The sequence below is a fragment of the Epinephelus moara genome, chromosome 17 (genome assembly GCF_006386435.1).
Source record: "Epinephelus moara isolate mb chromosome 17, YSFRI_EMoa_1.0, whole genome shotgun sequence".
NCBI lineage: Eukaryota > Metazoa > Chordata > Actinopteri > Perciformes > Serranidae > Epinephelus > Epinephelus moara.
Window position 1 is genome coordinate 1942113 of NC_065522.1, and position 11540 is coordinate 1953652.

General features: G+C 39.8%; 2 protein-coding genes across 4 annotated transcripts in view; one reads left to right on the forward strand and one right to left on the reverse strand.

Annotated features, from left to right (window-relative positions):
• Window positions 1-3217, reverse strand: part of si:dkey-219e21.4 (nuclear factor 7, ovary) — a 33625-nt gene extending 30408 nt beyond the window's left edge. Inside the window, exons 1-3 of one of the 2 annotated variants that reach the window (XM_050066967.1) lie at window positions 3065-3208; window positions 2737-2809; window positions 2369-2596 (exon numbers count right to left, since the gene is read on the reverse strand). In XM_050066967.1, coding sequence (XP_049922924.1) covers window positions 2369-2596; window positions 2737-2793 — 285 coding nt within the window. In that variant the 5' untranslated portion in view covers window positions 2794-2809; window positions 3065-3208. Of the gene's footprint in view, window positions 1-2368; window positions 2597-2736; window positions 2810-3064 lie in introns of both variants that reach the window. The other variant, XM_050066968.1, reaches the window with a different exon arrangement.
• Window positions 1-11540, forward strand: part of zcchc4 (zinc finger, CCHC domain containing 4) — a 62138-nt gene that overhangs the window by 33239 nt on the left and 17359 nt on the right. The window contains exons 6-8 of one of the 2 annotated variants that reach the window (XM_050066956.1): window positions 3379-3451; window positions 3523-3673; window positions 5126-5226. In XM_050066956.1, the coding sequence (XP_049922913.1) occupies window positions 3379-3451; window positions 3523-3673; window positions 5126-5226 (325 nt within the window). The remainder of the gene's footprint in view (window positions 1-3378; window positions 3452-3522; window positions 3674-5125; window positions 5227-11540) is intronic. The other variant, XM_050066958.1, reaches the window with a different exon arrangement.

Below are 11540 nucleotides of genomic sequence, written 5' to 3' on the forward strand. Positions count from 1 at the left end.
GGTTCTGCCGGCCTGAATAGAATATAATGTCTATAGCCTTACTGTTGTGTGTACAGCCTTTATAGACTGAGCTGAGTAGTGATGCGCGGGTCGACCCATAACCCGCGGGACCCGCAAATGGACCTGTGGGTCGGGCAGCAGTGATCGTCTGTTAAATCGGTCTGTAAATTATATTTTGACATTATTATTATTATTATTATAATCTATTAATCTATAATCTATTACTGTCATGGCATCCGAAGCTACTGATGCGTTGAGCAGGTGACAGTCCGCGGTCGTTTTCAGAACACACTTGTGTCACGCACTCCAAAAGAAACTTGTTGAAACTTTAAACAATAATTTATTGTACAAAACGGGGGAAACAAACGTTGACAAAAACGGTTCCATAATTCATATTAAATTCAAAAGATAACGAAAAAACAGCTACAAGTATGAATAGTGATGAAGTGGTAAAACTTGGCATTGATCCACAGCCTCAGACGGATGCGCTCAAGCGTGCCGTGCACACAAGCTCCGTTGGTAGGCTATAATATATTTTCACATTTTTAACAATGCAATTTAAAAGTTTTGATTTTTATTGATAACCTACATTTACCAACAACAAAGAGACTACATTTAGCACCAAAAAATATGTAAAATAAATTAAAAAAAAATAAATTAAAAAAATAAGTAAATAAAAAAACGAATATCGAATACCAAATTTTCCTAACGAATACCTACCCATAGAAACGAATATTCGAATATCCGATTATTTGGGTACAGCCCTACCGGCGACAGAGAAATCCGACCCCAGGTCCAGTAGCCTAATTTCCTCTTTGTTGGTGTCATGACTGCCCAGTAGTATCTGGACAACCGAGCCGTGGCGGCACACAGGTATGTGGCGTGTCAGAGGAGAAACGAGCCATTCACATTTCTCTCTTTGTGGCAGGTAACGGTCCACAAACCTCACCGCACTTTAGGGACTGTTCTTATGAAGGGACTGTTCTNGGTTATAGTACAGCGGGATCCCCCAACCATCGCTTATATTTATAGTTTTTTCGGTCTTAAATTCCATTCAAGGTGGCATTAAAAAGGTCTTAAAAAGTCTTAAATTTAAGTTACTGAAACCTGCAGATACCCTGCATCAGAAAAGATGGAGAAGATGGCACCAGCTGAATTAGCATCCTGCTAGCCATTGTACAGGTGTTGGAAAATAAATTTGATCACCTTTGTGCAACATCAGTTTCCAACAGTATATCAGGAACTGGAATATCCTTTGATTCACCAAAACTTTGCTAAATCCTGGACAGCGCCATTCAGTGAAATGATAGTTTTTCTATTTGTATATGCTGATCTGACAGAGCAGAGATTTCTGGCAGGGAAGGAGAGGAGGTGTGCACTTTACAGTGAATAAGGACTGGTGGGACAGTGGCCCACCAGTGAAAGCGATAAAATATGCCGCGTCGCCCCGGTCAAAATGGTCGTGCAACAATTACGTCACATCCAGAGCCCAGTAACTTTACAGGAACCTTCCTCCTACTCCGCCCTCTCAGTGGAGACACGGCGGTTGTAGCCTCGCGTCACCAGGCTCTTCATGTAAAATGAAGAGCCTGGTTTCTATTCACTCTGAATTTTGTCTGGATTCTGGTTCCGGTCTAGAGAGCGGAATTCACCAAATTCACCAAAGTAAAAGTGTTCACCAAAGTAAAACTTTAAATTCTGATGTGATGAGGGGTGTAAGAAAATCGATTAACTTAATGGCTTGGGGCTTTTCTTGTAAATTATATTCTTTAAATTAAAAAGTTTCACCGCATTTTTATTTGCTTAGTGATTTTATTTTGACGGAAAGGTGCATCCATTGAATTCCGGATCCTGTCTCACTCGCCCTGGTTCCGGTTCCTTACCAAAACGGCCACTAACGGCCCCAGACTACGGCGGTTGAGAGGGCCGAGCGAGAGGACGTTCCTGTAAAGTTTCTGCCCTCCAAATAGTACCAGGAACTTCTTCAGTGGAAACGGGCCTCATGTTCCAGATGGTTCTGTTTTACCAGAACCATCTGGAACATGGACAGTTAAAAAGCAGCAGCCAACAATGTAAGAAAAAGCATAAAATAACTAAATTACAGTGCACAAGTGAAAGAAGCTGATTGGATCACATTTCACTGAAATTGTACCTTGTGTAATTCCATTGACAAATAAATGGTTAATTGATTGACTGACTGAATCCCTGGTCAGACTCAGGGATGTTGTGGGTCTCTTAAAGGAGAGGTTCATGATTTTGCAAGTCTATTCTTTAACCACCTGGATGCCCTGTTTTATATCAGTTCGGTTTTTATTGTTCTTTATAGATATGGATATATAATAGTGTGCTTCACCACACTTATGTTTACCTGAGAGGGCTGTCCAGCTTTGGCTATCTTCTTCTGTAGTTTTGGAGAACGTGGGAAAGGCTGAACAGCCCTGGCATCATTTGAGTCCAATGGAGTGAAGCTCAGTCCGTCCTGCAGTACACTGTGGGTGCCTGCAGAGGGTGCTGGAAGACTACTCTGTCCTGACTGAGCCACTGTGGACTGTCCATTACCAACAGATAATGCCTTTTTCTCTGCCATTTCTGAGGACTGAAGAACACAACAAACAGATTTTAAACCCCCACCTGACAGATTTCCTCCTTTCCAAAGCTTTTTCAGTATATTTGCTTTAGCTGTGTTTGCAGAGGAAACCAGTCCTACAGGTTTTTGAAAAATCTGTGGAAACCTGCCTGATCTGAGTCCATGCCAAGCTTTTTGCAAAAACCCTGCCCAGGACATGGTCTCATTTTCTCCACAGATTTACTAAAGATAAAATCATCGAAAAAACAAAGTCATTCTCACAACTCTCTGTATTTTCAGCATTCAATTTTGGCGTATGTCACATTTATACAGCTGCAAAACACTTTTTTTTTTCAGTCAGACAGTCCCCTCCTTACTGTAGAGTCAATCTTTAGACTTCTGCATGCTGTAACAGCAATATTCATAATGCACTATCAAATACAGTCTAAACACTACTCTTTTATCATTATTAAACATAGTTTTCTTAGTGTTTCTTACCTGAGGTCTCTTTATGTGGTCTCTGCTGTCTGTGTCTGTAAAGAATGTGACAGGTAAAAGTGCAGAGAGGGTGTGTTCTTGTGTTACAAGCTTCAGCCTGCAGCACACTCTCTGTAACCTTGTTGTTACCTGGATACACACATCAGGCTTCACTGTGTGTTTGCTGACTTTGTGTGTATGTACAATAGATAAGTTTAGACTTGCTTTGTGTTTGAGCCTGCTCTTATTGGACAACAGAAGCACAACTGCACAATGAATGTAGTCTGAATGTTGAATGCTGAATAACACATCTAATTTTTTTCATGATGCTTCAGATACGCTCAGTTCTACAGCCAGGATGAATTCTGTCTCTACAACATGTTCAACCATCACTTTTTTGATGGAGAGGTAAGACTTAAAAACACTTCTGTTTCATATGTTTGATTTGCAGTTCACTATTAAGCATTGTCTCTTGTTAGGCTTCCAGCGCAGTCCTGCAGGCCTTCCTCACTGAGTGCGACGGGCAGAAGGTGGTGATGGTGGTTGACCCTCCGTTTGGTGGCCTAGTGAAGCCTCTGGCTAATAGTTTCTCTCTAATTTCACAGACATGGAGGAAGCTGCAAAGTTCAGGTCAGTGTCGCTGTGGAGTTTGATGCTTTATCCTCTTGCATTTTTCATTATTTTCTCACAGATCAGCTCCCTGCTCTGACTTTTGGGGTTCCAAAACAGGAAATTATTTTCGCCGTAAGAATTTCCCGTAAAATAGGAAAACAGTATCACAATAGAGTATATCAAAGAATGAATACTATACACAAAATACAACAAAACAGACCTGTAGGTTCAAGACAGGTTGAAACAACCTTTGTTGTAAGTCATGTGCTGGTTTGGTTTCGTCTGGGCTGTCAGCCCAGCACGGCAGGGATTTGCATTTTCATTACGACAGGGCTACCTGCTTGAAGGTGTGTCTTTGACTGATGATGGCTTGTCTTGAGTGATAACATTTAAAAGCAGCAGGCTGATCTTCAGCTAAAGTCCCCTGTTATTTTTGCTGCATGTGTTTTTCCAGCACACAGCTGGGCAGGTAAAACAAGTTTACCTGCTGGAGGTGAGCTGTTTTCTGTGGCTGTTTCTGCATTCACTTTCTTCCTTGCAGTATCACTTTATTGAAGAAAAGCCACTAACAGAGTTCTGCTAATTCAGTGATATTTTTCTGCTTCACAATAAAAGTCCCCCATTATTTTGTTATGTAAAAACTTTTGTTGTGAAGCAGAAAAATAAGGAAATGTTTTTGAGAGTTTTGGAACAGCAACCTCACACAACTTCCAATACTGCTGAAGTAAAAACAGCACACAGGAGAGAAACTAAAGTCCAATCCACAGAGATTCAGTTAGAAGCTACAAAAGTACTGAGAACTGAATACACAGAGACGCCTTTCTCTCTGGTCTCCTGCAGTCAGAGGTGAGAAGAGTCTTGCAACACACACAGCTTGTTTGAGAGGGAGAAGTGGGGTTGTCGGGGGTTGGCTGCGGTCTTTGAGACCTCACCACTACCCACTTGGAGAAGAACCATCTCTGCCACAGGTTGACTTGGCACGGCGCGTCTAAACTGATAATGAAAACGCAAATTGGTGTGGCATGGCTTGACTTGGTGTGGCCAAAAGTGACTGTGGAAAAGGCCCAAACTTGTTTTTGGACACTTATTTAAAGTAGAATTTATGCATTTCCTCACCAGCAGGGAGTAGCAGAACAAGCTCTAAACCCAAGATTGTCTCATTATTATTATTATATGAAGCTGGTAGTGTGATAATGTGTTGTTTACATTATCATTACATTACATTACTGCCTAGAGTCAGGTAATAATTGTGTATGGGTTTGTCACTACAAGTGACCCTTTTCGCATTACACATAGTCACTTTATCCATTGTCCATATATACATATTGATTTCTGCAGTTTAAGCCTCTCATACCAACATATACATAAAATACAGAATTTTTGATTCTACTACTTTGAGTGTGTTTTAGAAGAAGAGCCAGTGTTGCAGTGTTTGAAGCTAACATCTATTTTTTTGGTTTCTTTGTGCAGACTGCAGCAATGCTGACATGCCCATGATATGGATCTTCCCATATTTCTTTGAGTCTCGCATCCTGGAGTGTCTCCCCTCATTCACCATGCTGGACTACCAGGTATGCTGGCTCTGCATCACTTTTGGCTACTGATTAATACAGACATAGCTAGCAGACAGATATTGAGGAAAATGGCTTTAGAGCTTACCTGTTAGGAATCATGTAAAACAGTACCCGTGTGTGACTTGATTTATGCCTCCACGCTGGCGATAGCCATGGCTGGAGGAGCCATATTTTTCAGGTTATCCCTCCACCTGCCTGTCTGTCCCATTCTTGTAATGTCTTAACGGTCTTGGGCCATCTTTTTTTATCTGACCTGCTTTTATCATATCAGCCCTCGCGGCTCCTGAGGTCCTCCGGCACCGGCCTTTTAACTGTTCCAAAAGTTAGAACAAAAACCCACAGGGAGGCTGCATTCAGCCATTATGGCCCTCACTTATGGAATAGCCTGCCGGAGAGCATCCGGACTGCAGAGACTGTTGATGTTTTTAAAAGGAGACTCAAGATACCTTTTTAGTTTGGCTTTTAACTGATTTCTTTTACACTTTTAATTCTTCCATTATATGATATTTTAATTTCTGATGCTTTTAAATGATTTATTTTTAAATCTTTATGCATTTTATTATTATTAAATTTCTAAATCTTCATTTATTTATTTATTATTAATATTATTTTAATCTTTAAATCTTTAATTTTTTCTAAATCCTTACATTTTTATGCATTGTATCATTATTTTATGTCATACTTGTTTTATCTCATCATTTTGCCTTTTAGTCTTTTAGTTTCTAGCTCCAGTGTTTCCTCATGGGGGGCCTCCACACTGAGAGGTGTGTCCAGTTGGCCCGCGGGGACGTCATCCTGGAGATCCCTCATGTCCGGAGGACTGGGAGGCTCTGCACCATGTGTGGAGTCTACCCCGGTCTGTCTGGGTCAGGGTGGTCTCTGTGGCGGCGCTCCCTGTGGCCGTAGGCTGTGACACCTCTCAGTGTGGATGAGCTCCCCATAGGTGGTTCTTTCCTCACCTGGTTCATCAGTGCCCAGCCATGTTACTATATTGACTATATTGAGTGTGTGTGTGTGTGTGTGTGTGTGTGTGTGTGTGTCCGTGTGTCCGTGTGTGTCTGTGTCTGTGTGTGTGTGTGCATGTTTATATGTGGGGGTGGGAGGGGCGGGTTTTCAATATGTATGTAGTATTTTCATTGTATGTTTTTATTCTGTGAAGCACTTTGTGCTGCATTTTTAATGTATGAAAAATGCTATACAAATAAAGTTTGATTTGATTTGACTTAGACTCAAGAATGAAGTGGAAATTTGTGGTTGTAGGTCAAAGGTCAAGGTCATTGTGGCTTCACAAAACATGTTTTTGGCCATAACTCAATAATTCTTATGTTGATTATGACGAAATTCCACACCAACGTCTAACAGGATATAATGATAGAGAGGTGACATTTTATATCCAAAAGGTCAAAGATCAACTTCACTATGACAGCATAAAACACTTTTTTGGGCCATTATGCGATATCATATCTCAGGAACAGAAGGAGAGACATTTGGTCAGATACTGAATTGGTGACACTAATCTTCGGGGTCCACCTTAAAACTGTGTTGATTGTATAGATCTTCTGTGCTTGCAGGGAGAAGATGTGTGTGAAGCATCCATGTTTTCACAGACATGGATGTAAACTGTTAGTGCAACTTGACTGGTTCACGGAGGACGACTGCAAAGCAGTAATTGGAGTTTTTCACTGTAGTACCTGACACACAGACCACAGTGGTCCAATGAAATGAGAGAAAGCACAACAGTGGTTCCAGGGTATCAAATGTGTAGTGTAACTAAAGCTGTATAGGCCTTTTTCACTGTGGATCTTTCGATTTGTCAAACATAGGGTAACCTTGGGGGGTTGGTAAATCAATAGAGCTTAGTATCGTGATATATTTTGTGGCAATACTGTATCTTCAGACTGTGCCAAGTATCATTATGTTTTATTATACAGATTATAAATATTGCAAGCACAAATTAAACTTTAGGTAGCCTACTAGAATAATATAATCAATTGCTTTTTCAGTCCAGAAGATACATTTTGCTATTACAAAAAATGGCTGAGGTGAGGTGAGATGAACACGTTGAAAAATGTAGATTAGATAAAACAGATGTTTTCCTTCGGGGACATAATTTACAGTTGAAAAAAGGTAACAAATTACAAATTATTTTATCGCAATACTCAGCATATCCCAACAGTACATATCGTGAGTTAAGTATTATGATAATATCATATCGTGAATCCTCTGGGCTGGGTAGTTCAAAAGGTGTAATCCAGATAAAAATGATCCGGTTTGGTAATCCATTTTTTCCTTTCATGGATCACGTATTTCAGCTCACTTTTGTCCCAGTTCAAAAAAGAACTGGATAGGATCACTCTAATTCAGTCATTACATAAATCCGGATTACCAGTAGTTTAACTGGGATGCAGGGGGCGCAAAAATTCACACAAAATAAAAGATCCTTAATTAATTATATTTGATATTAACAGCTGTTTCGTGGAATATTTCATCAGCAATAAATCCATTATTATATCCCCAGCCATGTTTACCTCACTTACTTTGTCATGATATGGATGCAATAATTCAAGTTGAAAATATTGAAACATTTTTCAAATATTGAGAACAACAGGTAGATTAGCAAGCATGGGGTAATAGTAAGTGTTTTTATTTCAAAATTAGAAAAAAGCGTTACAAAGAAGACCTCTAATGGTAAATTTCTTTTTAACATTCAGTCCACTGACCTGACAACCAATAAACATCAACCTTTAAATCATAAAAAGCCAATAATTTCAAAAAAGAAAAATAAAGACTTCAGAATTCTTCAGCTGTCGCAACACCAGCATTTTGTAGATGTGCTTTAAGGAGCTGAATTTCAAGTCTGGCTTTAGTCTGCTGTAGTTGCGCAAGAGTAATTTGTTCCTTGGCCAGACAAATCCGTACACCTGCTCTTTCAATTTCATGTTTGACAAGTGTCATATAAGCATCATCATTATCTGTCTTTGGCAAAGAACTCTTAAAGCCTCTTTTCTTGGCTCCTGAGGCAGTAGCTGCTGGCTCCACCATTGATGATCCACCTTCCACAACAACAGGGCTGAGGTCAAGAATGAATGTGTCCTCTTCATTTGAAGGTTCTGGCTCAGTTTCCTCTGCATTTGTGGGCTCACCATCCCCTACAACACCTTGATTTCCATGCAGAGCTTGTGAGTTTGCACCTCCAATAATGTCAAGGACCATGTCTGTGTATTCTCTTCTCTTGTAAGTTTTGTTCCCTGTTGGCTTCAGCATGGTCCCTTGTTGCCTTGGCCTTCAGATTCTTCCATCTGAATTTAACTTGCTCTGTTGTCCTCCTGTGACCAGAGCCCATTGCATTCACATTTTGGGTAATTTCAACCCAGATGTCTTGTTTCATTTTGTGAGTCAGTTCTCCATCCTTAGTAGAGTTAAAACTATAGGTTGACCGATATGGCCTTTAGGCCGATCATGCCGATGCCGATATTGAGAGAGCAGGGCGGCCGATGGCTGATATAAGGCCGATATCACTTTTGTCTCCCCCATCTGATAAAATACAATAGTTTGTCGTTCCTCGCCTCAAGCCCAGGCTTCACCTGCTCTCTGCCTCCTGAATTGTGCTTTTGGATCTAGGACTGAATATGATAACAAATGACACAATACTGTTTAACCTAAATGTTAACATTTATTGAATGTTCTTGTAATTGACTAAATAAAAGAAACACTTAGTGTTTTAGTGCACCTATTAACAGCAGCATTATCAGCTGACACTGAGAAAACATTTACAGAAATTACTGTATAAACTCGGTTAAAAAAAAAATAACCCACCCTCTCTCTCTCTCTCTCCTCCTCTCTCCCTCCCACCCTCTTTCTCTCCCCATCTCTCCCTCCCATCTTCTTTCTCTCCCCCTCTGTCCCTCCCACTCTCTCTCTCTGTCCCTCCCTCTCTCATAACATGAGCATGCTTGTGTTGCAGTTACCAAATTAGTTAAATGGGTTTTTGGTAATCACTGGGAATGGGAACTGGGAAACTTATAAATACCTTCACTATTCCGTTACTGTGCCAATATGTTCTCCATTGTTCTGATGCTAAAACTTGCACAGGGTTAATGTTCACTCACTATTCTGTTGTTACTGCTGCTAATATTTGCACTGAATCTGTCTTATACACTACTGCACTGTTGCCATGACATCCAAACAGAAATAGACGAGCGCTGACCAGAAGAGAAACCTTAAAACAATGTTAAACTGTTGAACAATGTTGGTGTTCTTGAACGTGCCCTTAACACTGACGTCAGCGTCTTATTCGGCTCAAAGAGGGGAGGCTACACACAGGTGCAGCAGAGCAGACTGTTTCTCCGTCTCTCCTCTCTCCGTTATTCACGTGTAGTGTTGGTGCTAGCAGGGGCGGAAATCCGGGGGGGACAGGGGGGACATGTCCCCCCCTAGAATAATTTGAGACACAATTAATAATTTTTGAACAATGCAGTAGTATTTATTGAAAGCACAGTGTAAGCGGTGCTCATTATAATTGTGCAATAATGTGCTATTTAAATCTTAAAAGATTTAGTCCCCCCCTCCCATTCCTAGTAGTGGTATATCCCACACTCTTTCCAACGGGCGGGGCTAGCAGCCGTTAGTAGCTACTTGGCAGCAGTAGCAGCGTGTGGCTGGACCCGGCTGCCCACATCGCGGGGTAAGATATACACTCAAACAGACACAGTTTAACTTACACAAGTTACAACACATCACATTTACTAGGGTTGGGAATCTCTCTGTGATAGACGATTCGATACGTATCTAGATACACGGGTTACGATACGATTCAAAAACGATATATTTTTAATACAGAACGATTCGATACAATTCGATACAGTGTAGGAACGATACGATTCGATGCGATTCTATGGTTAACATTTGTTGATGTAGACATTAATCATACATTATAAAATAAAGAAGCCAATTCTATAAAAGTGACATTCTTACAGTATTTTCAAATTTGTAAAAGACCACATCCCCAAGCATTGTTGCTGGATGGCACTGGCAAAAATAAAATAAAAAGACAAACAACAACAAAATCACATGTCAAATGTATTTATTTTTAGACATGGACCAAAAAAAGACTTGCTGAATAAACATAATTTTGTTGGATGGGATCAATATAAAAATGAGAAGAAGTTTTAAACTTTAAGTGAAGTGAACTTTAAGTAAAATTTAAGTGTTTTAAACCTACTTGTTGTGTTGTTTTTATGGTATTGTCTGTGTTTTTGTATCTTATATGGACTTGAGTCTGGAATAAAGTTTATTATAACGCTGTACAATATAAACATAAAGCAGAATAAAATAATAGCATGCAATGTAGGGGCAGAATCTGACATCTCCTGTTAATAGTTGATATCATGGATTGTGATGACTAGCAGCTTATCACTGACAGCATGTCAGACTATTTCTCTGTGTTTGCTACACTCTGTCATTTATAAAAAGATAAATCACTTTTCTATAATACATCAATGATATTTCAATGGAATAAATTACTTATTGACTTATTCATACTTCATCAACTTCATCACTGCATCAATAAGTGATTAACATAAGGGGGGATCAAAATAAAATAAATAAATGAAATAAAAATCAACCAGCCACCCTCCTCCCTAAATAAATGAAATAAAAATCAACCAGCCACCCTCCTCCCCTGACAAAAGAACAGTCCCTAAAGTGTGCTGAGGTTTGTGGAAATGTGAACTGCTCGTTTCTCCTCTGACACGTCACATACCTGTGTGCTGCCAGGGCTTGGCTGGTATTTTTGGGCAGTCATAATAATAATAATAATACATTTTATTTAGAAGCGCTTTTCAAAGTTCTCAAAGTCACTTTACAGAGACAGTTCAAACACATCAAATAAAACAACAATTTTCAGCAAAGACATCGAAGACAAAGAGTAGTAATAGTAATAGTAATGGGAGTGAAAAAACAAGTAAATAAGTAAATGAATAAAAGTAGCTAAACATTAAAAGCAGAACGAAACAGGTGAGTTTTGAGTAGTGATTTGAATGATGGGAGGTCAGTGCAGTCATGGATGTGTTTTGGGNAGACAGTTCAAACACATCAAATAAAACAACAATTTTCAGCAAAGACATCGAAGACAAAGAGTAGTAATAGTAATAGTAATGGGAGTGAAAAAACAAGTAAATAAGTAAATGAATAAAAGTAGCTAAACATTAAAAGCAGAACGAAACAGGTGAGTTTTGAGTAGTGATTTGAATGATGGGAGGTCAGTGCAGTCACGGATGTGTTTTGGGAGGGAGTTCCAGAGGTGGGGGCAG